The 27,415-nt window shown below is 43.3% G+C and overlaps 1 protein-coding gene across 1 annotated transcript; it reads right to left on the bottom strand.

The window, feature by feature from the left end:
* Positions 1–15,498: 15,498 nt before the first annotated feature.
* LOC104523907 (cytochrome P450 3A24) lies at positions 15,499–26,944 on the bottom strand. The gene is made up of 13 exons (XM_010166637.1): positions 26,874–26,944; positions 24,060–24,153; positions 23,579–23,631; positions 22,339–22,438; positions 21,678–21,791; positions 21,306–21,394; positions 20,115–20,263; positions 18,779–18,906; positions 18,016–18,100; positions 17,474–17,634; positions 16,805–17,031; positions 15,811–15,973; positions 15,499–15,597 (listed from the first exon to the last, which is right to left on the bottom strand). Exons 1-13 carry the CDS (start codon positions 26,942–26,944, stop codon positions 15,499–15,501), a joined length of 1,533 nt encoding a protein of 510 aa, XP_010164939.1.
* Between the last annotated feature and the right edge of the window lie 471 nt (positions 26,945–27,415).

The following is a 27,415-nucleotide window of genomic DNA, read 5'->3' as shown; positions in this document are numbered from 1 at the left end:
CAGGAATGCGTCTGAGGATGGAGCTTGGCAGGGAAAGCTGACAAGGGGAAAGCGAGCAGAAGTTGCAGGGACAAAATCCTGATTTTTCTTATATTGTTTTCACAAGGAGGATGATGTTTCTGGGGGAAGTGCCAGGATTTTCAGTACCTGGTTTTCTTTTCTGAGTGTCAGACAGGCGTGCCCAACGAGCATAGTGGTGAGGTTTAATTGATTGGTTTTGAGGAAAAAGTGTTCCCAGTTGCCAAGGAGGCCAGGCTGTATATGCTGGTTAAGAGTAGGTACTACTTATCCCATCATCCATGTTTACATGCATAGATAGTGAGAAGAAGAAGAAGAAGGAGAAGAAGAAGAGGATGGAATAATTTTTTTAAAAAATATGGTTTTGTGCAAAATAGTTCTGACTTCTGCCTGAGGTTATGGACATAAACTCTGTGTGGTCAAAGAAACACAGTCAAACCATGGCCAGTTGGTGCCAAAGAGATATCTGGGAAGGGGGAGAGCCTTTAGCTGGCCAAGACGTTGTAAACTGTTGCACACAGGAGTGGTATCTTAGAGGACTGAGGATCAGCCAGCTTGCATTGAAGACCAACCGACTTCAGACTTGGTCCTTGCTGTTATGAGAAGCATAATCTCAGTGCTGCTGAGGTTGATTTTACATCTGGTTTCAGTTGGAGCAGGCTCAAGGATTTCATTATCCAGCATCCACTCCATCTGCTTTACTGAAAAATGTGTGCTAAGATTGAACATGACAAGGAATTTGTTTCCAGGAGACTGATATTTTGGGATAGGTTAAGAAATATAAGTACCTCCTTTCCCTGGAGAGTAAGGCAGGATGGCTGTGCCTCTTGGCTCTCATCTCCTCCATGCTGACCAGTACCATGGAGCAGAACAGAAAATGCTATCACAACCACCATGGCTTTTGGGATTTATTTCTGTGTTTTTCCTTCAATTCAAACTCAAAAAGAAAACAAGCTCATCACATGTCATCTCAAGAATATCCATCTGCATCCAGGCATCATGAGTATGAGAAATTACTTGTCAGGCAATGCTACAGCTAGTGTTTGCCTGTCCCAGTCCATCTCCTGTCAGCATTCACACCCCTGTCGACAAACTGAATTTCACCTTGATTTCATCTTTCCAGATAACACAGATTAACTGGAAGCTGTGTCTTTTTGCTGTAGTAGTTTGGAATGTATATAGAAGGAGCAATCCTACAGAAGATATGCAGATGTTGTCAGAGAAAAGCCTGCCCTACTAGTACGCAATTCAGACCAGTGTATGCCTGGGAACAGAGACACCAGAAGTAGCAGTGACTTCTGTAAGACCTTGAGCACAGTAAATGTAAATGCTCGTGTTATGCTGTTTTAACTTTTTTTTCATGTCTCCCAACCAGCATCTTCTCCAGGGTTACAGTCTCCATCTTCTCAGGTTCAGCCTGGCGTTGTTGGCTGAGATACTTCTTGAAGTGACTCTAGGAGATCCCTGAGCATTTAGTGTGACCTTGTATGCAAGGCAAGGACAGTCAGGAGCATCTAATGTGGCCTTGTATGTAAGAGAAGGACAGTCAGCCCGCAGCTCAGGCAGGCAAGGACTGAGCTGGTGGCTTCACATCCCAGAACAAAACCATTTGTATTACACTAAACTCACTATGTGTTGCTGTAGATATGTTCACCAGTGAGAAGAGATCATTCCCCCTCGCTCTATCCAGAGAAAGAGATGTAGGGACTGGAGGCTGTGATGAGATAAATGGTTATTATGAGGTATAGGCATTTTTAATTAGCTCCTGCAGACTGCACCACACTGCTAATGAGCTCTTGCCAAGTTTCCTGTGATTCCTCTTTACTTTTTGTAACTCTGTAATGGTAACAATATAATCATTTTCTATAATAACCATGATAAAACCCAGATAATCCTTCTGTAACTCCTGCATAAGCTTCATGTAATTAAATCAGTTGGTGAAACATTCTTGGTCTAAGGGATGGATTAATGCAGCACAGCTCTGTTACCTGATGAAGAGGAGAATGTGGAGAGCATATTGCCCACATCCTCCTACCCCCAAAGCTGTATAAATCCAGTACAAGACTGGAATAGGGTTAAAAAGGCAAATAGTTGTGTTTGGATCTCAAATTAGCCCAACGTTACCAAACCAGTAAATTTTATCCTGATGGAAGAGTGTGATTTGTGTTAGGTGGGTTGGTGAACAGGCAGCTGCTGCGCTCCCAAGGCAGAGAGTAGTTCCCAGATGGGTGGGGAGGTGTGAGGAGGGATGAGGGGAGGGATGAGGGGACATCACAGGAGTCCCGCTTTCATCTACCCTTTAAAAGAAGGGGGAGTGTTTCTCAACACTGCTGAGAAATGCAATTTAGATAAATAGCTGGCGACTCCTATGAAGAGTTTATCCAGCCTGTTATCTTTCCCTGGTCTGCTCTGCTTGATGTACCCCAGGTGGTGTCATACGTGCTTATCCTTTTCTTTCCTTTTCTTTCAGTTAGGAGACGCGTTTTTCTACAATTACTTCTCTTAGAAGAATTTCTCATGCAAAAGTATATATACATTGCAAAGGAACAGTCTCTCTGCACAATTGCAGATCTGCTGCCCTCCCTCCAGGAGCCTGGTGACTATGAAGGCTGGGTTCTCATCTAAAGGCAGCATCACAAAAGCTGACTCACATTTAAGCCCGTAGAGTTTCTTATCAACTGCAAGAAGGTTACCCCTTGGCAGAGGAAGGCAGCAGCCACCCACAGCAGTGCTGCAGACTGATTCCTGAGAGGACCTCTAAGCATAGCTGTTGGAGAGCAAAGCCATCACGAACAGTCCTGCCACACATCCCCATCCCACAATTTCACAGTCAATAGAAGTGAGGAGATCAACAGAGGTGAATGAGGTTCCAAAATCCCCATCATATGTTTCCCGGGTAGCAATTAATGCTGCAGCATGGCCCAGGCAATGTGGCAAAGCTCAGCTCAAGAACATGCAGTGGAGGAAGGTGAACTTGTGAAACAGTTCTGCTTTCACTCATGGAGAGCCCCAGGTGGTCACAAGCACCAAGATGTGCACGTAGGCGGTTCAGGGTTACTCCTAGCAGTGTGGAGGACAAGGGATGCTGGCTGCTGCCTCCTCCTTGGGCTCTCCTGGGGACAGCAACCTTCTGCTGGGTTATGGATGAGCATTTTGTACCCATTAGGAGCTGACAGTGATTGGGATGTTTTGTCTCACCACCTTCTCCCACACTCCCACACGAGTCATTAAGCAACACTTCAACTCCTCTGCTTTGTGTCTCTGTCCCGCATCACCTGTAATGGCTTCATTCATCAGTCTGCCCTCTGGTTTGGCTGTATTTTAGTGAGAACTGTGCGGGTTTTCTGTCTGGGTGCCCTGCATATGATGTGCTGTGATCTCCACGACCTGCTTGTACAGGAACCATCAACACAAGGTAGTCTTTCAGCCCTTCTCCTTCCAGCTCTTCTCCTCTGACGAGTGCTTCCACATCCAGACTTTCCTTGCTCCACTATGATCTCCTCACCTCTGAGCATCTTTCTTGTGCCTTTGCTGTAATAGCTGACCATGAGAAGAGCTTCAGAGATTTTGGGGAGGATGTTCACATTCACACTTTTAAGGGAAGGGCTAAGGAAAGGACATTCATCTAAAAGACAGTGAAATGTGTTGTGTAATGGATATGATGTCCTGAGAACTAAAGTCCATTTAATTAAGAGACAGGAAAATCCTAACCTCAACAGTAAACTCTGACAGCGTTTGGACATGTTCTGGTTGGTAGAACATCCAGATTTTACTGTTTGCAAACTGGGCTCTTAACTGAACCAGGTGCTGAACAAGTGCTTTCCACAGGTCACTGAGTCCAACTTTATTCTAAATAGCACCAGCCCCAGGCCAAATTCACTCCTGAAATAAATGGCCTCACCTCTCACTTACAAAGCCACATGCCCTGGCATGGTGCATCTTTTGTGGTAGCCTGCAGCATCAGGAAACACACAGCAGGTTGATATCTTCTTCAGCTCTCCTGCAGGCAATGCAGCTACGCGCTGGCCCTCGTACGGATTACTACCTTTCTGCTCCAGTTATTGCCGCAGTTTATGAAAGCCTGCAGTGAAAATGTTGTACACACATTCAGGGGAGGTGAAAAGACAGAGGAAGATCAGCGTGAAAATACTTAGAGTATCGGATGGTCTCATTCCCTTTGTTTGACCACCTTGAATTTTCCTACACCTCTCACATCCCATGCTGTAGGAGCCACTGTGAAAATGCTGCTCTGCTGTGGTCTTTCCTATCTGCTCTATATTAGACGGACCCAATTTTGATCTTACGTGCACTGACTCCACTCTGCTGACTACTGAAGCTCATCTCTTCCCTAGCTAAATGCAAACAGCAAGAGAAGCCTGGATATAGATGATCACAGAATTTGATCATCAAAAGTCCATCCCAGTCACCTGTCAGCTGAGGTATTGCTTTAATTTTTTTTTTTTTTCCTCTTGCTGCTAAAAGGAAAAAGGAAAAAATAACTTCAAAATTAACTAGTTACTTACTCCTTACCCTGACAAAGGGGTTGCTGGGGTGGCTCATTTTCTCAGTGCCCAGTCTGAAGTACTCGTGCCATACCCAGACTGTCAGATCCAAACACACTGGGGAAAAAAGGGTAGAAAAGGTAACAAAGATTTAGTGTTTAAGGCCTGAAATGGGCTTTTATAATCTTCTGCTTCCTACTCATACAACAAGCTTGGAGACACTCAAATCTCAACTAGACAGGCCCTAAATTGTCAGGCAGAGATTTCCTCCTGCTGAGAGTGGAAGAGGATCTCCAGCATCCTCATCATGGGCAGAGTTTCAGAGCCTTGTGCAGAGCACGAAACTGCCCAGGCACTGACAGTTAATGACTCTGACCAGCCTCACCTGGGCTCTGCAACCCCACCCATGGTCCCAGAGCCCATTTAAGCTCAGCCTAGCACCAGCAGTCCTCTTCCTGAGCTCGGCTGGAGGAGGGCAGGTCTCCAACCCAAGCACAGCCATGCACCTGCCTGACCATGGACCTGCCGTCGTACATCTGAAGAAGATGACCTTTCTCCCTCGTGCTAGCATGGTAAGGCCTTGCTTTCTTTAAGGATTAAAACTGGTGTTTTTGTGACTTATGCTCTGTAAGCGTGAGCTTGCTGCAAGGGTTGCTGAGGGGAAGCAGGGTGTTCATGGTGGTGCCTGGGGAAGGATGGGGACAGCCCTGCCCCAGCCATCTGTGTTCCCTCCCCAGCCCTGTGCCTGAGCACCACAGCTGGTGGTTTAGAGAAGCTGTCCTCAGCCTGCTGCACAGGCTTTGCACAGAGCTGGGACTACAGCAGAAACTCAGTTCCTGTAGGATCTGATGTTTTCGGACATGAACAAGTGCAGGACCCTGGTACCCCTGGGCAGGGGTGTGGGAAGGGATATAATTCCCTTCTTACATACACAGGTTCATCTTTTCCTATTTACTTTTGATCATTTTTCATTGCAATGTTCTTAGGATGCTTTAGGGCTGGAAATACCAGGAATACAAATTGGAGTTTATCATTCACAGGCATCATATTATTATTATACATTAATATATACTTTCTGTTAAAATATCACACATTTAGTTGTGACTCTTGGCTATTGCCAAAAGCTTGTTATTGCGATTGTTTTCCTTCCTTTTCTGTTTAAACATGTAAAAATACTGTGTTTAATGTTGGATTGGTTTCTGACTGAAGAGATCAGGCTGTTCAGGAAGACACAACCTGCATGGCCTCTGTGCTCTGACTTGGCAATTGCTAGTTGCCTCTGTTCCTCTGGGTTTTACCTCTTTTCCAGCTGGTGAAGGTAGTGAGGGAGCACAGAAAGCCTCTTTTCTATTTCTTTCTCATGGCTGAGGTGAGAGCAGAGTCCAGTATTCTCCCTAGACTAAAAAACTGTGGAGAAAAAAAAAAAATATATATATATATATATGAAAGGAATCAGTAATTCTGGAAGGATTTGAGGATTTCTCTGGGGAGGTTGGGAGCGAGGATTCCTCCCTCACTCCCTTTGCCTGTTACCGTGAGCATCAGTCAGCTGTAAAATGCTTCTTGAGGAAGGAAGGCCTGGAGAGGGACAGGTCTCGTTATCCTGGGCTGTCTGGTGGGAATCAGAAGGGAGGTATGTAACCAAATGATATTTTTCAGCTATGAGCCTCCATCTGCGTGACACTTCCAATTATCCAAGCCCATACATATGGATGTGCCGAGCCCTGCGGTGCTGGTGTGCTCTGAGCTTCCGCAGCCCCGGCCGAGAGAGATCCCGGCACGGCTCTGCCGCCGTCCTGCTCCCGCAGACGGGCACAGGCAGCTGACAAAACCTGACTGAACAGAGAGCAAAACTTTGTCCTTGAGATCTCTGCACACTGTCAGGCCACATGACATTCAGCAGCTTTTTGAAGTGTATTCCAAAGCCTCGATGAGAGCAAAGATACTTATTTCCTGCGGAGTTTTTTCCCTCCCTCTGATGCTTTAGCTCAGGACAGTGGGCAATTAACTGGATCCCAAGCAGACAAGTTTGGGCATCCTGTAGGAACGTGCATGGGTTTCCTGTGGGATTGGAGCAAGGATGCAATTTTTTCCTTCAGAAGGGTTATTAATGATTGGGAATTTATCCATCCACCAGGGTAAGAGCTGTTACACCCACACAGCTTCAATGAGTCAGATCCCAAATAACCAACACAGAGAGCACGCAGAGGGGAAAATAACCTGTTCTACCACCCAACCCTTGTTGGCAATAGAAAAGTCAGGGGGAGATTTAAAAGGTGCTTTCTCTCAAATTTTCAGGATTAGCTGCAGAATCTGGGCTTTAGAAACTTTATAGTGAGGTCTGATGACGAGATACAAAAAAATATATTGGATATTTTTTCTATAAGCTTCATTTATACTCATCAGAGTGCTACAAGTAATAATACCAGGAAATAGATTTGCAGGCAGAAGTATGATTTTTAAGTTAACGATGTTCATTTAATTTCAGTTCTTGTCTCCTATACGTGCCTCCTCCTAATGCTCTAAATAGCTCCTCTGCCTCTTTGATGTTTACACCCTTCAAATGCATAAAGACAGTTCTCTACAATTCCTCATTTTGCCAAGCAATACATACTTAGTGCTTTTCATCTCTCTCCATAAATCAATCCCTTTCCTCCAACAGGAGCTAGAATAGGATTTTTTTTTTCCTTATTAGATTTGTACTAAGAATTTCTTTTCAGAAACAGATAAATGATACAAGGTTTTTTCATGACAAAGCATCCTATCATACATTATTAGCAAACACTTTCACAGTAGAACAGGAATAAAAATAGAAAGTGGGCTATAAAAAAGAATGTATAGCAGGATGGCATCTAATCTCGCAGCATGGTACTAAAAGTGGAGCAGTTCCTTCACATTTCTTTGCAGATCTTCAAGGAAAGATCCAGGAGGCCTAAGAAACACTTAGCATCTTTTACTGAAGGATTTTGTTAAATGCTATGTGATCTTTGACATCAAGTTAATGAATTTTCTCCTTATTCAAAAAGCCCACCTACTGCTTGTGGTGTGTTTGAAGCTGCAGATCCTTTCTAGCTGGCTTAGCTGCTGCTCCTGGCCTTGCTGTCCCTCTTCTCTGTGTCTCAGCACAGCGGTGGCTGTGCACACCCTCTTCCACAAAACCGAGAAACCACCTGAGTTATAAATTCACTTATCTCAAAACCAGATTTTTTTTATTACTGACTTTTTTTTTTTTTTGTTGAAGCCATCAAATGTGAACTACTTGGGGTTCTCACCTGGCAGGCCAGTTTAACCAAGTGCATAATGTGCTTTTAAAATTGCTTCTTCTGATGGACCCCTCCCAGGGATCACACCCTCTGACTGAGGTGGTTGGCTGTGCTTCAGAGGTTGCAGTGAGATAAGGTTTGCCGGGGGAAAAATAGTCACCCTCAGATTTCCCATATTTCTGAAAGCAATTTTGGTTGAAGTCCAGCAAACCCTGCAAAAATGGATTTAAAATGAAATTACAAATGAAAGATGAATACTCAAATGGACAACAATTTCAGCAGTTATTTGTCAGGAAAAGCTTAGGACTTTGGAGATTAGTCTGCACAGGCAATTACTGCCCTGGGACAGAGGCACGTGCAGGTTGCACTCAGACGCGTGTTCAGCCGAGTGCCGTTTGGCCTGATGTTCTTTCCTGCATTGCTCTTTCAGCTATGAATATTGAGGATTGAGGAAAGGAGAAGCTGATCAATGGGTTTACTTTCTTTGCTTGAGGCTTCAGAGGTGAATTGGAGAATGGGGATGTTCCCCTGGGACCAAACATCCCAGTGAGGCTGGCTGCTGGGTCTCAAAGTCTACCTGGGAGCTGATATAGAGATGGGCAGAGGCGACAAGGTCTAAACCCCAATCATTTTGGAGATGATGTAAACATGGCAAATAATAAGCTGTGCAGCTGCAGCATATATTCAAGGAGGGAGCCTGGAGGTAGCTTCTGTCATCTCACAAAGGAGCAGGTGCTCCAAAAGAAACCAATATCTGAACCTTTTAGCAAAATGCCAAAGATCTTCTCTAGAGCTGCTGCCAGCAAGTAGAGAGGAGGCAGCAAACCCAACACAAAGCCAACATGGTTTTATAATAAACAAACCAAACCAGTGCCAGAAGTTGTTGTGTGCTGGGTTTTGTGACTGTGCATTTTAATTTCTCTTTGTTCCTGCTGTCCTTAGTGCTGGGTTAGCACAGCAGAGGGTCCAGCCACTTTCCTGTAAAGGTTTCTTGCTGGACACCATTGGCACCGTTGCAGATTTCTGCCTTTTGAAGCACTATGTGAACTTCATTGCTTCCACCTCAGGGCCTGCTGGGTCTCTATGAAGACATATGCTCTGGCATTTTCAAGTTTGCTTTTTGCTAGTTTAAAACAGCTTTTGAAAATGTTTGATGCGATGCTGTGATCACTAACTTCCAGGGCCAGATCTTTGTCACCTATCATCTCTTGAGATCAAGATCTTTGTTAAAGAAATGGTAGTAAAAGACCTCTTGCACTGGACACTAAAGAGGACAGCGGACTTCTGCCAGGGATGATTTTACTTACCCAACTGCTGATAAATGCTGAGACCTGAAGTTATGAAAGCTGTTTATGAATATCTGTATGGTGTTCACCCACCTGATGCCCTGAGGTCTATGGCAGGTCCTGAGACAGTGATGGTTGAGGATGATGTTGGCTTCCAAGCTCTGCCTGGATGTGTTGAAAGACATCTCTTGGGGGTTAGTGACATAGATTATGTGTAAGGGTGGGATTTCCAACAGTCCAAATCCAAGGACTGAAAGTACTTGGATACTTTACCTGAAGGTGAGGTTTTGAAGTGTTAGCACTTTATAGTTCTCAGTGTGGTTGACAGTGCAAATATCTACTTTCTATCTTAGAAAAACAATATAATTTTATTTTTTAAGTTGGTAGAAAATTATATTAATCATCAATAACAAAACATGATCCCTTCAGACAACCAAAACTTGAAAGCTAGACATTTTAAACTCAAAGGTCAAGGTTTCAAAAATAGATACTACTCTTTTTGACCTATTTTAATTGTCTTTCCAGATAATGTGCTTGAATATCACTGCCTCTCCACGAGGATGCTAAGAACTGCTTGGTTTTGCTATTCCTACAGAAAACAGATTTCTGTAACCACTCGTGCTGGTGTTGCACACAAAAAAATAACAGCTAGGAAGTGGTGGTAAGAAGGGTTCTTAAATTCAGGTTGTAAGTAAGTGAAGAGCCCAAACTGACCAATTCTATTTAAATCACAAAAAAAAAACACCACACAAAAAAACCCAATGACAACAACAAAAAAACCCCAACAAAACCCAAAGATGGCAGATTTTTTTGGTCTTTAAATCTTACTGGCAAAGAGTAGTTGTACACCTTGGTGGTGCAGAGCAGACAAATGCACTCTGCCATGGTCTAGGCACTAAGCTCCTCACCCCAGACACTCCCCAGGTGGATATCAGACCTGGCATTGGAGTGTCTCTCCAAAGACAAAATAAATCCCCCTGTGTCCTTTGTGTGTGCATATATACACATATGTGTGTACATACATCCACGCGTGCTTGCGAAGTCTGTGACAGCACAAGCTGTCTGTGTTTGCTGCACATTCTGTTTCTTAGGGCAACATTTAGACTCTGAACTCCCTGAAGAAAAGACTATCTTGCTGAGTGTTTCCAACACACCTAACCCCCTTGGGTTTTCATTTCCTGACTGGCTTTTAATGTAATGTAAAGAACAGAAATAATATATTCCATTATAACTTTAGTAGCTCTCCCACTTAAGAGAGCTGTTTCAGTTACTCCCAGCCAAATGAATCTTAGTCATTGAAAGCTGAACAGGAAAATTCAGGAGGAGGAAGCAGAAAGCAACCTGCAGTCTTGAAAAGATGAGGAAAAATAAGAGTGGTGGGTTTGGTGACCTGGCTGAGAAGATGCACATAGCTCAGTTTGGAGTCCTGGGACAGAGCTGTATGTGACAGGACATGAGACTACAACAGCCAGCATGGGAAATATTTAATTTTGCAGCAAGGGGAATCTGCAAATGCATGTCCCTCACTTGTACATCCTGCTGATTTCTACTGGAGTCTGTTATAATTACTGGGAACATCAGGCATCTGCTAGCTTCCATGGATGCTGCTAAGGCTACCAGTGGGCTGATTGATGTGTGGTTACCACCAGAGAACAGCCTGAGTGGCAGCAGCTGACCTTCTTAGGAGCATCTGTATTGCTCCTCATCTTCCCTCTGGCTTTTACTGTGACCTTTGGATACAGATCGATCCCAGATTAGTGTTTGTTAACAATAAATACCCTAATATTGGAATACAAGTAGACAAGTTCTGAAAAGGTTAGATGAGCTTGGGACAAGTTAGTGCAAGACCCAGCTCACCATGTTGGGGGTTGGTCTGTGTGATCTGCTTTCCAAAAGTGTTTTCCAGTCCTATTACCTATGATTCCAGAGCAAAACCATCTGGACAGCCCCAGGATGGAGGAGATGCAGCGTGGCACCTCTGCCTTCTCAGCTGGGCTACACAAAGCCCCAGTACAGTCCAGAACATGGACTATAACTTATTTTTCTGGGCACTCTGTGGACTGTTGATGGAAGCAGTATTTTGCCAAGCAGAGATGGGTGAATGCATCCAGCTGTACTGGACTGGCTTCAGTTCCCAAGTGGCAAGCAAGGTTTTTCATTTTCCCTTGAACAGTTACATTGTCCTCCCTACTCCATTTGCAAACTTATGGCTGCTCAAATATATCAGAGTATGCTTATACATTATATATGTGTGTATATATATACACACATATATATAATATGGAAGCTGTAGGGCACTTAACAAAATCCATATATATCTAGGCATTGTACTTGGCCATGTAGGAAAACCCACAGAGAGCATCACTGGTCATCAACTATGAACTGGTTAAATAAAAACTTCGATCCATATCATCAAAGGTATTTTGTGCATCTTTGCAACATCCTCAAGTGTTCAGTAACAAAAAAAAAAAGCTCTGAGGGGAAAATTAACTGTGACATGGGTGATATAAAGCTGCATCAGTACCTATAAAGTGCCCTAGCAATGCAAGAGAATCAAAGTAATGAATAGAAATGCTCAGTTAGAGCTTTTTCCATATTTTATGTTAATCATTAGGGTAGAGATGAAATTAGCTTTAATTGATATTAAGGGTTGAAAAAATGAATCCTCTGGAGAATGAGTCTCTTTAACCTTTAATGATGCAGTAAATAAAATACCCTGTCAACATTTGTGCAATAGTAAGGGTTTTCAAAATTCTGTGTCTGTATGGTGAGCGACTCAATATGCGTAATTCTCTCCATTACAGCAGACAAAGGTGATGTCAGGGCATAAATTCAGCTACAGGTTTTCCACATTTCCAAGTATCTGTCATATTCTGGTAATTCCCCATGCTGGCTTGTTATCTAACAGGGAGATGGAGAGAGGAAGGAGGGACTGTGAGAACTAAACAAATTCTGCATGCTGGCTTTTTCATTTGTGCACCTTCTGACTTGTAGGCTTCTGCTGCCAGCATACAAGTAGAGAAACTGTGCCTCAGTGGAGGGTAAGGTAAAAGGAACAACGCTGCCTATTCTTCCTTTCAGGTGGAATATGCCTGAAAACGTTTCATTTTTCACTTTAAAAGCAAGGCAGAATTGCAAAAGACTTCAATACTTTAGGGACACTTAGTTTGGTAATAGTCAGGCCATTCTTCTATCTGTCAGGGCTCAGCCTGGTATTGAAACACCTAATAACTGACTTGGTAAAGCACATGAAATATTCCTCTACTGTAAGCAGGAAACATGTTTTTCATAAAATCCATGTGATCATTGCAATCAACTGGAAGTATTACATCATTTAGGCAAGTTACTGTAACATTGATAGTTACTCTGCTCTTTAACTGAGAAACAGAAAACAAATCTCTCCACTTATAACCATCTTTGTCTTTCATCAGGACCGATACAATAACTGTTCTCATATCGTGGGGTATATATCTCCTTTGGAAAGTTCCCAGCAAGACTTTCTGTGCTAAGGGGAATATACTTCTGCATACTTATAGAAGATTTCCTGAGTGATGCTGGTGTCTTACCAAGGTGTGAGTCCATTACACTTGCACTATGATTTGACCATAACTTCTCTGATGAGACACAGTTGTAAAGTCTTTGAGGAAAGCATACTTTTTAAAATGTTGATGTAACATAGATTTTTCTTCATTTTCTTTTATTTTTCCCTCTTATTTAGGTTTTGGGAGGATTTAGGGAATCTTACAAAGACTAGGCTATCTTGGGGCAATAATCTTATTTAGGTTTTGGGAGGATTTAGGGAATGAAGAGAAACAGAAGTGTCCCCAAAATTAATTTCTACCTTGTACTGTGTTTGGAAGCTCCTTGTCTTACAAAGACTCTCTTATTTAGGTTTTGGGAGGATTTAGGGAATCTTACAAAGACTAGGCTATCTTGGGGCAATAAGTTGTCCCAGGCCTGCCAAGGATGTGTTGAAACAGTTAAAGGGTTCAGCAAGGTCTAGATAAAGTAAATATGTTTTATCGGTGCAAACATTTGAAAGTTGAGTTAAACAGTAATATGTCTGGTTTAAAGAGGAAATAGCCAAACCAGTGAAAACAAATCTGATGAATGCACAACAACCAGGACTAGCAAACTCCTGGCCAATCTCATCCATTCCTGAGGGATGGCCAGTGAAGAGGTGGAAAGTGCTAGGAATGACGGAGGCAGTCCTTATAAGCAAAGTGATCTTACAGAGTTAAGACACAGAGGATCTAATTTTCTTCTAAAAGACTCGTTACCATGATTTTGTTACACATTATTTATGGGCTGTTATGATAGTCCTGGCAGGTCATAATTGGCTGAAGCCAGAGAATTAGTCACATTTTTCACATTCAGAAGAGTGATCTGTACAGTTGCACTAATGACTTCATTCCCGGAGATGCCACGTGCTGGGCAGGGACTGCCTGTCCTGGGGTACGGCAAGATTAACCCTTTCTGGTTCTGAGCACCATGTGAAGGCACTGGATTTTGTTCATGAGATACCAAAATGACTTTTCTTTATGTCAAAGCAGCTGTTTGACCTGTAAGTCACTTGCTGCTCACACAATAGTTTTGCCTTTCTTTCCCCTTCCTTGAACTGGGAGTTAGTTTTGTCCAGCACTATATTTCTACAGAGAAAATGCATTTTTAAACTAGTTCTTGCTCATCACACTCTTCCCATCAGAGCTGTCTGCAACAGTAAGACAGGCCCAACTCTTCCACTGAAGGTTTTCTCTCCTGTTAAGAGATGAGCAACAGTTTAAGCTGAGGAAGGGCCTTATTGACATCACTTCTAACTATGCCTTTCTGCATACATAGCAAAACCCAAACAATTTTTCACAGACAATGAATCAGAAGGGAGCACTATAATTGTTTTATCTGCCTTTTGGGACAGCACAAGCTGCTAACTCTTGAATTAAAGCCTGGTAAATGTTGCTGTATCTTCCTGAAAAACAGACAGGTTTGATTTGGGGGTTTCCAGTGATCAGGAATCTACCACACCATTGGCCAACCACTCCCAAATTCTTTAATTGTTATTGTCAAAGAATGGACATGAATTCTTGAATAATTTTGTGCTATGTTAGATTGTAGCATTTAGGTCATGTTGCAGTTTTATCTGCTCAACTGAAGAGGAAAGCATGTGGCCAAGGGAGAAAAATATAGACCATGATAGAGAACATATTACCTTGGAGTGAAGGATGCCAGGAGAAAGTTAAGGGGTAACTTAATCTGGTTTGCAGCTCTTCTACCAACCTTTTCCATTTTACTAGCATCCTTCTTGGTTTGTAGGTGCCAGGACCAACTGGATTTACTGGAGCATGTGACATTCAGGTCCAGAACTTCCTGCTTGCCTTTTGTTTACATGGTCAAGGATAGCATAAGTCCTTTGGTCAAAGCATCATGCTGATGGCAGGACCAGCCCAGAGGGCACAAGCTCTGGAGCAGTGCAAGAGCAAAGCAGCTCGCAGCAGGCTAACATCCCACCACAGGCCATGTGCACACCCCATCCTTGGCTCTGGGAGGAGGCAAGGCTCAGCTACAAGCTGCATCCAGACAATTTCTCCAGGAGCAGTGGCCTTTCTGCACAGTGGTCACCACCTCCTGCAAGCTGCTCTGCTGCTCTGAAATGCATCCTCTGTTGCTGCTCCAGCATGGAAGAGGGTTGGCCAGCACTGAACTGAAGGCAACCTCTTAATCAAACTAAGAGGTGGGAGTTAGAGTGTTTGTAAAATACTCTACAAATGGGAGGGTTTGATCACATTAAATGAAGGATCAGATTCATTAAATTAAGTGGAAAGCGATGTACATGGATAATTTCAAGGGTTGAGGCTGAATACAGTTTTTAAATAGGAAGTGATCAGCTGCTATACACAACACAGAGCGGCTCTCAAACATTTTTAATGACAGTATTTGTACACACTTTAGTTTAATTAACACATGACACAAGAGAGGTTTGGTAACTAGGATATAGTCTCACACCAGTCGGCTCAATTATAAAACATGAAATTTCAAGCACCAATACACCAAGAAGAACGTCACCCATCCCTGCCCAGCAAGGTCTGGCAATTTGAATTTCCATCACATCTTGTTTCTCTTGGATGTGACAGTAATTCCTTCTCTCCAGATGGAGAAGTCCCCTTAGAAGTGGATGATCAACTTCTTATTTGGATTTATTTCTTGTTTTCTGCAATCAGAATTAAGGGGACTGTATATTGTCACTGCCCAGTGATCCACATTACATTTCTGACAGCTATGTTTATTAGTAAATATGTAGTAATTGCTTCCAGAATTAACTAGAGCTGCTCTTCTGCATCTGTAGGTGTAGGAGATATTTCCTGTGATGTGTGATCCTTTTATTAGCACAGTACTCATTAGACAGCAGAGAATTGTCACAGACACAGCTGGGTTTTATGCCTCTGCAGGTCCAGTGTTGGTCCGAGGGACTAACTTCAGAATAATCGGCTTCTCTGGCCTTAAGAGTCCCTGTGAACTCAGCTTGAGAGGGATCTGCAACAGTAAAAGGAAAAAACACATGTGGAAATAGACAGATTAAATAAGTAAAGATTAAAGGAAAGACACTTGGCCATGGTTTGGACATAACTTGATCTGTAGTGCCTGAAAGTGCACCTTCCCTGAAAGGGCAAGGCAGCTGGTGTTAGCACCCATGGTGAGAAAACTGGCCCTTCACGTGTGAGTTTCAAAACATAATGTGTTCCTCACCTGAGTTTCCTTACAGGTCTGGAAGGTGAAATGTTGCAATAGGACAGCGATGGCAACTTTCAGAGTCAGGAGAGCAAAGCGCATCCCAAGGCAGTTCCTGGGACCAGCTCCAAAGGGCAAATATGTATACGGGTCTATGGACTCTTTGTTTTCTTTTCTGAACCTGGATAATGACATGGTTGGGGAAAAGAAATTAAAGGAGTAGAAATCCAAAGAGCTGCATATCTGTACTATTTATCCAGAGATCTCTGCTGGTGCCCTACAGAGACTTGTTTGCCTTTTCACTAAGGTATCTCTGTGTACTCCAGCAATTGAATGATGTGTCAAATCCCTTGTCCAGGAAGAGGTGGGATTCCACTTCAGTGTTTGAGTTTAATTCTGTCCATTCAGAGTAGCAGAAGTTAGAAGCAATGTGAAAATCTCCATGCTCTTTCAAAATGACTGATATTTCCTATCTGTTGTATTTAGTGAGAGCGAAACCAGGAGCCATCTCTGTTAGGAGCAGCCTATGGCTTCAGTCTTGCTGGGAATGAGAGGTAGATAGCAATTATAAAAATAACCAACTAGGGAAAAGTTATCACTTCTTTGAAAACAAAGAGGGAAGGCAATACTGGCAGGATCAACTCTGGTATATTTTGTAGCAAAGCCTGTGTGAAGGAAACGGTTTCAGCAATGAAAGTTATACAGAAAGATGGCCAGTGGTTACCAAAACTCACCAACCACCCACTCTGTCAGCGAACCTAAAAGCTGTGTGCAAGACATTGTGAGGTGTCAATATTAGTCTCCCAAGAAGATTAAGTTGTTTGAAACCCTGCTTTAAGTGAAAAGCTCATTTTCTTAAAATGACATTCCCATGAGCCTGCAATTTCTCCTTGGTATTGTTTGTAAAAAGATAGGAAGAACACCATTAGGAAGCTAATCAGAGATTAATACTTAATTACTACATGAGGGAAAAGCAGCATAATATTTATTCCCTTTAATTATTTTTTTGTACCTTTCTGGTCTGAACTCTTCTGGGTTTGGCCAGTACTCGGCATTGCGGTGCAGGGTATAGGGTGGGATCATAACAATCGTTCCTTTGGGAATGGTCACTCCATTTATTTCTACGTCTTTCTTGCATGCTCTCTCAATCCGTCCTCCAATGGGGAAAAGCCGAAGGGTTTCACTCACTACCATGTCCAGATATTCCAATTGCATTACTGCTTCATAGGTGAGAGGAGCCTGTGGGATGAGAGGAAAAGGGTGACCAGGTATGTTGGCATGAGGATTGGATCTTCCTAAAATGACTGCTGAGACCAGAGTGTCCCCAATCCCTCCTGCCCCAGCTGTGTCTCAGACTAACTGAAGAGCAGAATGCAATGTGGAAATTGCATAATTGATTTCATTTTCCATCCCTGAGTGGAGGAAATACTTGGAAATCCATATCCACTTGTGTTTGGGTGCAGAGAATGGCAAATGGGTTTGTGTAGTGAAGTAGCCTGGAAGGTTTCAGTTGCCAAAACAAAATAGCTACAGGGCTGAGTTATCTCAGTGTGTGTCTCTTAAAGCTGTTGGAAGATCCCAGGAGGAGGGTATTTAGGAGCTAAAGATTTCTCATTGTCTTGACTGAACAAGGAGGATAGCAAGGTTGGAGGGTCTTCACCGTCACTCGGCATCTCCTTACCTTGTTGGGTAAAACAGTATCTATTTCCTCCAGCAGTTTTTGTTGCACATCAGGATTTGTGGCCAGTTCATATGCCAGGTAACAAAGAGTGTTGCTGGTGGGCTCATAGCCAGCAAAAATAAAGATGAATGCTTGAGACAGGACCTCTATATCAGTCAGGGCTGTGAGGAGAGAGGATGTAGGGAGATGAGCAAAACTGGTGTTGGTGGTTGGTCTCAGCAAGGAACAGGTAGAGGCAGTGGGGTTGAGGCAGGTTTGTTGGGGTTGTTTTCTGATAACACACTTATAGCTACTCTGCTATCTGTCTGGAAAAAGTCATTTGATAGAGGAGCCAGAAGATTGACATGGCAGCCCTACCACCTGGCAAAGGACCTGGGGGACTCCCCTTAGCCCCAGTACTGGCAACAAGAGGCAGAGTTCTACTTGGACCTGGTCAGTGGAGATGGTGGTGAACCATTGAGCCTTTCTCTGGGAAAGACCTCCCCATATTCTCCTTGCTCCCACAGCCCCAGTTCCCATGATGAGTATTTGGATGTTGTTACCTTTATGCGAATTATTTGTTTCATTGCTCTTGTGACTGTTTGAGTGCTGGGATTCAATCAATAGCTGCAGAAAATCTACTCTGCCCTGAGGAGAAAAAAAATTGAGAGCTTCTTTGGTGACAGATCCCTTAGGGAGGGCTCAGGTAAGCAAATCCCATAGTCTAAGCACAATTATAAAACTGAAGTTAACCCTAAAATGCAGATGACTTCCTTGTTGTAAAACACAATACTTGCATTTTATTTTGGAAACATATTTATCCCTTTGGTGAAGCCACTGGGTAGGAGACCAGTGTCTCGAATGAATTCCAGGAAAGGGATCCAAACTCCAAGAGGGAGAATTTTGCCAGCAAGCAGCTTCTATTTTTGAAAAGTGAGAGGGGAAGGTGCAACCCTGAAAGGCGGTATTGCTGCTCTTGTGCAGCTTACTTTGCGCTCTCCTATCCTCTACCTAATGTTCTTTGGGGAGTTTCTTACTTTGACTTGTTACAAGTTCTGCAAACTCAAGCTTAATGTAATTAATCTACCCAGCCATTATCTGGATTTAGATTCAGATCATGGATGTACAAAGTCCACTTGCTTCTCTGTCAGGACTGGTCAGGTGAGGCTTTTCTGACAGTATTAAAATCAAATGTTTGTACTTAAGTAGATTCAAGGTTTTATTGAGTCATTGTACTTTGGCTTCACCTTTGAGATCATCACTCTAATTATATTTCACTTAAGTCTATTTTCTGCCACAACTGATAGCAAATTCATGCTCATTTACCTTGTGAGGATCCTTTTCACGATCCTGCTTAATTTTGGAGAGGGATCTCATGAAGAAATCGACAGCATCACCAGGGAAGAAGCTTACATTCATCTTGACCATAAGAGGAATAAGGAATGGGCATACAACTGAAAAACAAATTGAGAATAAAATCACACACTGTAAACAAACTCCACTCCCTATAAGATAGCTATGGATGTTACTGCAGAGGTAATGATGCTGCTGAGAAATTATTTCCTTTTCCTTTGGGAAAAGCTTGGGCTTTGCCACCTTCCCTCTTTCTCTTTCCTTTAGGATAGTTTGTCTTGAAGCATCCCTCTCCCATGTTCCTGTCAACTGGGCACAACTGAGCTAGGTATAATCCTTGCTTTAAGAGATGACCAAAGTTTAGGCTACTTTATTTTTCTAAGGCACTGCTTTCTAAGGACAGGTTACTCCTGTGTATTGTACAGCACTACAACAGGAATGTGGCTCACAAGAGAAATATTATAAATTCTGAATTATTTTCTCAGGCTGAGCTATTCACTGCCATGCTGTGCTCATGCAAACGTTTTCAAGTCCCTTTCAGAGCATTTCCTTCATCAGAGACTTAATTTTGAGCTTGTGTATAGATTCATAAAATCAACAGCACCAGAAGCTCCTCTAGGCACAGATGACAACTTTCCCTGTGTTTTAGCAAGGCATTTAATCTTGATTTAAGGTGGCAAGTGACTTAAGGTCTATCACCATCACTGCTAAGCTATTGCACTGCTAGAAAATTGCATCTAATTACAGTCCCCACTCAACACTCTCCTCCAGAAAATGCATTTCAGATAGTACCACTTTCATAGAATCATAGAATAGATTGGGTTGGAAAAGACCTCCAAGATCATCAAGTCCAACCCCTGATCCAACTCCAATTACTATATCATGGCACTAAGGGCCACGTCCAATCTCTTTTTAAAAACCTCCAGGGATGGTGAAAAACCTCCAGGGATGGTGAAAATCAACTTGATTTCCTCAAATCTTGCAGCTGAACTCGCTTTTCAAGCCTAGAATCACTTCCCAAGACTTATTTGGATTTTGGCTGGGATCTTCATGTTTCTTTCAATGTGGATGTCAAAGGTGGAGGAAGTTTTTACCCATCTCCTTCCAGGGTTTTAGCCTGAAGCTAACAATGAAGGATGATGAGACAAGAGCCATGGGGACTTCCATCCTAGCTAGTGAAGTTTTTTAAGCAATAGTTGGTGGATTAATGTATTGGATGCACCGGTCTCTGATATGCCTGTTAAAGTCATGCTTTAGTAGTATTCTGACACCTGAATGAAGGTTGTTTTTTTAAAAAAAAGCTATTTACATGCCAAGATGAAGATCGGGTCAAAAAAGTCAAACTTGACCAGTTTCTGCATCTCTCTGACAAAGGGGTCTTTGGGGTTGTTCATGGAGTCGATGTTCACACCAAATGAAGTGCTGGTGACAACATCCATGCTGTAGCTTCCAAAGATGCTGAGAAAAGATGGAAAAGATAGACTGTGGTTAAATATTTGGACCAAGTGAACATATTTTTTCCTAATGCCTATGTGACATTCAAATATAAATTCTCATAAGACCTCCTGCCCTGGTTTTGAAAAGGAAATTGGATATACAGTAACTGAAAAGCACTTATAGTGAAAGGGATAGATTTTTAGAGAGCCTTGGTTTCAAGTCTGTATGGGCTTTGACATCGAACAGCTTTTCTGAGGATTTTAAAACAGCATGTAGCTACATGAGCAGGTTAGTGCAAGGACAGCAGGAGGCTCTTGAGAATTTTGGCTTCTTGGGGAGGGGTGGTAACACACCCTGCTTCAAACATGCCATGAAAATGGTCATCTTCAACCCAGCACAGGTATCTATAATGGCACAAACTGCAAACCTTCTCCTTATGGGGTTTTTAGCAGGGGAGAGCTTTGCTGGTGTGTGACTACTGGTGTGCAGCTGCCCTTTCTGCATCTCTGCTTTGAAATTGGGAGTGAAATACACAGGTTTCAGAGCCCATATGGAGGGTACAGATGAGGACAATAAACTCAGGGCCATGTTACAGCCTCCCTCCCCAGTCCCCATAGCAACAGGGGCAAGTGATGGACGAGCATCCCACAGTGCTGCATGTGGGGCTGGGGGGCCAGCAACCCCAGCAGCCTGTGGTGTAAGAAAGTGGTACATGGAGATCCTGAGTATATGTGGGGAAAACTGGGTTTTCCTGGTGGATATGAGGTTGTCTTGGATCTGTGGATTCACAAAGCTGGGCTGGAGTGCTTTTTTTTTTTTTTTTTTTCTTCCCCTCAATTCCCTTAGAAGGCTTCTCTGTGGGTCTCTGCCTCTAGGAAGTTTCACTAAGATCCCAGCTTAAATTTTTCCTTTCAAATTTCCAGCCAGGCTTTCAGCTAGCCCTGTTCCTCATTTCAGAGGTCTGGTTTACCCAGCAAGTGATCTGTGTTGCCAGTAATGAATGAACCGCAGCACTTGCTAACAAGGTTGGCTGCTTAGCCTGCTGCTCCTGGCAGCTACTTACTCCTTTATAGATATAGTGTTGTCCTTTTCCACTCTTTTTTGAACATTTTTCACCAAAACTTGCCCATAGTGCTTCATTATAGGGAACATCTGTAACACAAAACAGAGATGGTCACTTAAGTACAGTACATTTTACTCCTTTAAGACAGGCTTATGAAGACTATAGGGAGTTTCATGAATATTTACAAATAAGATCTTTCTGCTACGATTTTATTTTAAGCCTTTTTTTTGTTTTAAATTAGACATAAATTAAACAGGCCAGCTTAGTTGCCAGGCTCTGACTAAAGAAATCAGACCCCTGTGACCATCTCAGCCTGGAATCACTGTCTACTGACTTTCTGATTTAGTTTGCTCCTGCTCCTCTGTGTTTTACCTCCTTTAGTTTCCCACTGGTGAAGGTTGGAGAGAGCACAGTACGAATCCTTTTCCACTGTTCATCTTCAGCTAATGAGACAGCGTTGTTCAGCACTCCTGCTAGTTCTATGTGCTGGAGGGGAAAAAGGCAAGGTGTTAACCCAAGAAAAGATAGCAGCTTCCTTACAAGGATGGGAATGTAGCATCTAACCCTGCCCAGTCTATTCCAGAGGCATTACAAAGAGCCTCTTTCAAGATGCACATACATAAATAATCCCCTTTCCTGCAGTAAATCAGCTGCGAGATGCTATTTCCATATCCAGAACAAGTATAACCCAACAAGCCCAACACCCATATGTACATGTGTACCCACATCTAACCATGCTGCCCAGAGCCTGCAGCCCAGCTGGTGACACTTGGGCTAGCTGGACCCTTACAGAGTCCTACATGCTCACACCGACTCAAATTCATGTAGGCAAAGAGCTTTCTCTGCCAGCCTGGCTCTGCAGTCCCCAGGCTGTAAGGCAGGGGAACAGTGACATGCAGTGGCCATTTACAGTAGTCCCTATAGCGCAGTCACTTGTCTCCTATGGGAACCCTGCTACATGCTTGCCATGCTTGTCTCCTCCTCTACTTTGTTTTCTGGACTCTGTGGTACATCACGATGCTTCTGTTCTTACCCTCCGATTGGTAAAGGTGGAGTAACAGTCTTTAACCAGCACAGATTTAATGATTTGGGGGTCCATGATACCCAGCACAGGTTGTCTGCCATCGTAAATCCTGGTGGGATGAGAAGAGGAGACAGATAAACAACCCCACGTAGTTGAAGTGCAAGGGTTTGGCTGATGCTCATGAAACAAAACATGTTAAACAAATGCTCTTCCATCACCAGCCCTTGCTGTTCTGCAGGTGCCTAAGTACAGAAATGTAGAAATCAGAGATGGAAAAGGACTCCCATTCCTTCTCCCACCTGGTTTTGTAGACAATAAAGGAGGCTAAACACCTTTCAAACTCACTGGGAAATGAGCAGGGCTCAGACCCTCAAAGGAGCAGATACTAAATGAAGCAAGTGTCTTCACTTTCTCCCCTGACTCTCTGCGTTTTTCCAGGCACTTAAACACATTACAGTATTAGAAGGAAACTTGTTCGACCCCTTTCAGGCTCTTGAATTGAGTGTCTGGAGACTTGGGCTGACAGCACTGAAATACCCTTGGAGATGAAACTCAGTCCTTGTTTTTGTCTTTTTAAGCTGCCAGTTCTGAATGTTTTCCTGGAACAGATGTAGATTAAGTGATTTAAGCACTTTCCTCATTTATGTAAAGCTATCTTTTGCAGACTCTGTTTTTTAAAAGTTGCTATAGGGCCCAATGGATGCATTATAGAGGATGTGTGCAAGTTTGTAGCCCAAGTTATAAGAGCAGCAATAAAAGTCATAGGAGATGTCCAGAGCAGAGCAATGAGAGCTGCACTAGCTCCCACTGCAGCAGGTAAGGACCAGCAGCACAAGGAAGTCAGCAGACTTTAGATCTGCTTCTTCTTCTCAGCATTGGGAGTTGCTCACATTCCTCTGTGGTTGGTAAACCAGGGGAACCTGACCTCCTGGTTCCAGGTTCTCCTTTCAGTAGATAATAGTTTTCTTGCTGATTTTGTTAGGAGCAGGTGAGGGCCTTTTGTTATCAGCTTTAGAAGAGCTTTCATAGCATAGGTCAAAACAATTTCCATATAGCATGACAGTGGCACAGCCCTGCAATTGTCAGGCTTTAATGTAAGCACCACAAGAACCCTATTAATGCTGTACTTGTCCTGCTGGGATGGTCAGGGCTACAGGCAGAGAAAAGGGACTTTTGCTAATGACTTTCTTTTCCCCCTTTGTATGGATTCTGGTTTTACCTTAAGAAGAGATCACTGGTTCATACTCACCCCCAGACTTTCCCATATTTCTCGAAACATTCATTGTCAAACTCCAAGAAACCCTGTGGAAAGCAATTTAAAAGTTATCTCAGAGAGGATGCAATGGAGGGGATGATGTTGGAGATAGTGTGTTGGGAGGAATGAATATCTGTAAACTGATGTTCAGACCTGCCTTCTGAGCTGCTCTCCTCTCTGAAAATACCACGAAGGACAGTGTAAATGTATATCATGCTTGTGAATGAGCTCTTTGCCAGGACAAAGGACAGCTGTAAACCAGCCACCCATGAGTGCTCATTTGGAGTTGCTGTAAAGGCAGGGTCCCATGGCCTGTATTACTGAGCCCTTATCCTACACCAGTCTTTGCACATCCTGTGTGTTGGAGCAGAGCTTGGCATTTGGAGATAACTTATCACCACTGTGTATCTGTTTAGCTACAGCTGTATCAGCATAGGTGGATATTTCTGAAGCCAGGGAGACTTCAGTCACTTACTTTGCGATATTCCAGGCATGTCCCAAAGAAAGGCAGAGGTCTTGGCCCGGGAATACCCAACTTCTTGAACAAACCATATGGCCAGATTCCATATCTGTGTGACAGAAAAGACAACCAAGTGCTACATCACCATGGCATTGGGGCTGTGAGCTCTCCTAATCCTGGAGACTGCACCAATGTCCCTTTGGCTCTAAGTAGGAGAGATGGTTGGTCTGGGAGCTGGAAAAAAGTGGCCCAAAAGAAAATCACCCTGTAAAAACTACTTAATAAATATGGCAAAGCTCACTGCCACCACACAGAACTTCAGAGAGCTCACTTTAGTGTAGAAACAACCCTCTCCTAAAGGCATAGGTGCTTTGGTGGATCCAGGACCTTAAAGCCTTTAGCAAAAGTCAAGAGGACCTCATTGCCAACCAAAGGAGAAAGAGAAAAGGGAGCTGGAAGAATGAACACCAAGCTTACTTGTTTTTATTGAAGAGAAATCAAAGCAATGCCAGAAGTGATGTCCCAAACAGGGCTTTTGTTGAGCTGCACTTTAATTTCATTTACTGTTCTCCCTCCGCTTAGCCTGGTGTTAGCTCAGTGGTGCATCAGGAAGTCTTGCCTTGATGGTTTTCTCTTTAGATTTTATTGACAGCTTTGCAGATTTCTTTCCTCGGAAGCAACCTTTTTGGCAGCTATAAAGTTATTACTTCTACCTTGGGGCTTTCTGTTTCTCAACAAGGGCCTGGGCTGCAGCCCTTTGAAGCTTGTCTTTGGCTGTGTTGAAAGAACTCCTCAAAATATTTGTTTTTAGTTAGTAGCTGCAGCTTCCCAAGTGAGCAGTTCACTGCAGAAGGGATGTTAAAATGCAAAGGTTTGGCAAAGGGATGTTATCAAAGATCCTCTCGAGGCCACATGGCAGCAGCCTCTCAGCCAGCATCCTGGGGATGTGTTCCTGAAAAGCCACAGTCTAGGCTGAGATTTAGGAGAGTTTCCCTTGTAATTAGTAATATTTTTCTAAATCTGGGGGACCCCAAATGAGATCATTCCCCCCAGCACAGGTTCTGCCAAAGCACAAAACCAAACCTCATCTTGTGGTACAAATCAAGCAGGCAAAAATCGGGGAACAGGATGTTTGCAGGTGCAGAAAGGTTTCACAGAGTTCAGTTTGTCAATATTTAACCTTTTCTTTTAAAGGTTAATTGAGTACTAGGTATAAAATGTTTGTGGATTCTCATTTGTAATGTTTATGGGTAGTCAGGGCTGCAGGTGGACCAGGAAATGACAGGTGGGGCTGGTTACAAAGCCCAGAAACACTGTAGAAACATAGGCTAGGCTTAATCCATTTGAAATGTGGCCAGGAAAACACAGTCTAATGCTCTTACAACTAAAGCATGACACGGTTTTCTTCAGGCTGAGAAGGACCATTCAGTATGAAGCCAGAGAATAATCATTACTTCTTCTCATCATGGAAATGAACCAGAAATGCCTGATATCCCTTCATGTGTGAATTGGAACAGCGTTGCCCCAGATGGACGAGAAGCATCTGAACAACCTCTCAGTGCTAATGGGCAGTGAAATTTCTATTTTAATTCAGATATCAGAGCACAAAGTTCTGGGCTTCATCCCTTTTGTCACAACAAACTTGCAAGTGGCTGCAGAAGGTGGGAGTGTGGTAACCAGCTACTTCAGATGTACACAGAGTTATTGAAATATGAGGGTTTAGGTCAATAATGAGGGTGGGGTTTGTTTTGTTGTTGGGTTTTTTTAAGAGTCTGCCCCAAACAGGCTTTTGAGTGATTCAAATAACAGGAAAGGGTTCAAAAAACCAGGGCTAAAAGTTTCAGAGCTTACTGAACTGCTGTGGTTGAAGCATTGCCAGGGCAGAAAAATGGATTGTGCTCATGTGCACCACATTAATCATTAAGGTTTATGGCTAGCAACATGCTGTCTCTGCCTAAGGGCCTGTCAACACTACAAAGTTTGTCAGTCCAGCCTCGTTGGTGGGGGCTGCCAGCAGAGATGCTGTGTGTCCCAGCAGAAGAGGGTTTTCAGCCAGCCCTGCTATGCTGCAGCACTGAATGGCATCAGCAGAGCGGATGAAAGCATTCTCTCACTGACACGGCTCCTCTGAAGCAGCAGGGTACGCTTCTGTCTGATGGAATTTGTCTGAAAAGCCAGAAGCAGAAAGCTGACCTTGTTCTGGGCTTCATTTCTTCCCCTGACAAGAGTGGGCTGTGGGAACAGGCATGGGATGCTGTCCCTACAGGTGTGGCACATCTAACACCTGCAAAGTATCCCTCCTGGTCCAGGTGCCCGTGTGTGGAGCATCTTACCTGGGCACTACAGTAGGAGTCAGGAAGAATAAGGACTGATCCTATGAATACCCTTTTCCTGGCATCTTTCTGCTGCTCTTCAGCTTTGCAGGTCATACAGTAGGGTCATCTACTGCCTGCTCCCCTCCATAGGGCAACCTCAGCCAGGGAGGCACAGCCATCCTTAGACTGTATTTCAGTGGAAAATAACCTAACAGATCATGATTCTCACTGAAGCTAGCATTCTGGTGGTAATGAATTACTATTTGATTATTTCTTTAATGCTTAGCAGCAAGATAGTAATGGTGCATGGGAACACTCCAAACCTTGGAGCAAGAACACGCATCTGTACTGTCTTCAGACTCCTTTGCTACTTCCCAAAGTCTCATTAGAGGCTTTAAATCTGGAAATCACACCTACCTGTTTGCTCTTTGGCAGACTAGTTGCATGAAAATGAACAACAGCAAGAAGAGGAAAGTGACATGAGCAAAGAACCAATAAAGAATATTTTACTCACGCTATCAGGAGGGCTAGGAAAATAAGCAAAAGGGCCCAGGTCTCTGTAGAGAAGAAGGGAAGAAGGCTCATTTTGGTTCTTCTCTGGTTGGCTTTGAGTTCTGTCTTGATGTGTTGTCCCAAGTCTGTGGTAAATAGGAGCGTTTTGCAGTGTGCAATCTTTTGTGTCCAATCATATGATTTAGGGGCTGTCCTTCTGTCAGGGAGGAGGAGGAGTGGAAGGCAAAGGTAGCAAAGTATGCTAATCTGAAAAACATAGTTCATGTGATAGATAAATACCTGGCTGAACTGTCTAAGGTTCAAATTATTTAATATATATGTTGCCAGGCATTTCAGCTAGTTTTTCTGTTGTAACAGTAAGTAATAACCAGCTTCTTTTTGAGTAATGCTCCTGGGCTCCTACACCAAACCAAGTTATAATGAAAAGGTAAACCCCAAAGCAGGTGTCAGAGTTGGTTTACAAAAGGCAAAGAGAAGTGAAAAGGTTATTCACATATTGTATGACAAGATCTTTTCTGGCAGCTGAATTAACTTTGACAGAAT

This window comes from Antrostomus carolinensis, unplaced genomic scaffold, assembly GCF_000700745.2.
Source record: "Antrostomus carolinensis isolate BGI_N321 unplaced genomic scaffold, ASM70074v2 scaffold534, whole genome shotgun sequence".
Lineage (NCBI taxonomy): Eukaryota > Metazoa > Chordata > Aves > Caprimulgiformes > Caprimulgidae > Antrostomus > Antrostomus carolinensis.
This window is presented reverse-complemented; position numbering and strand designations above follow the sequence as displayed.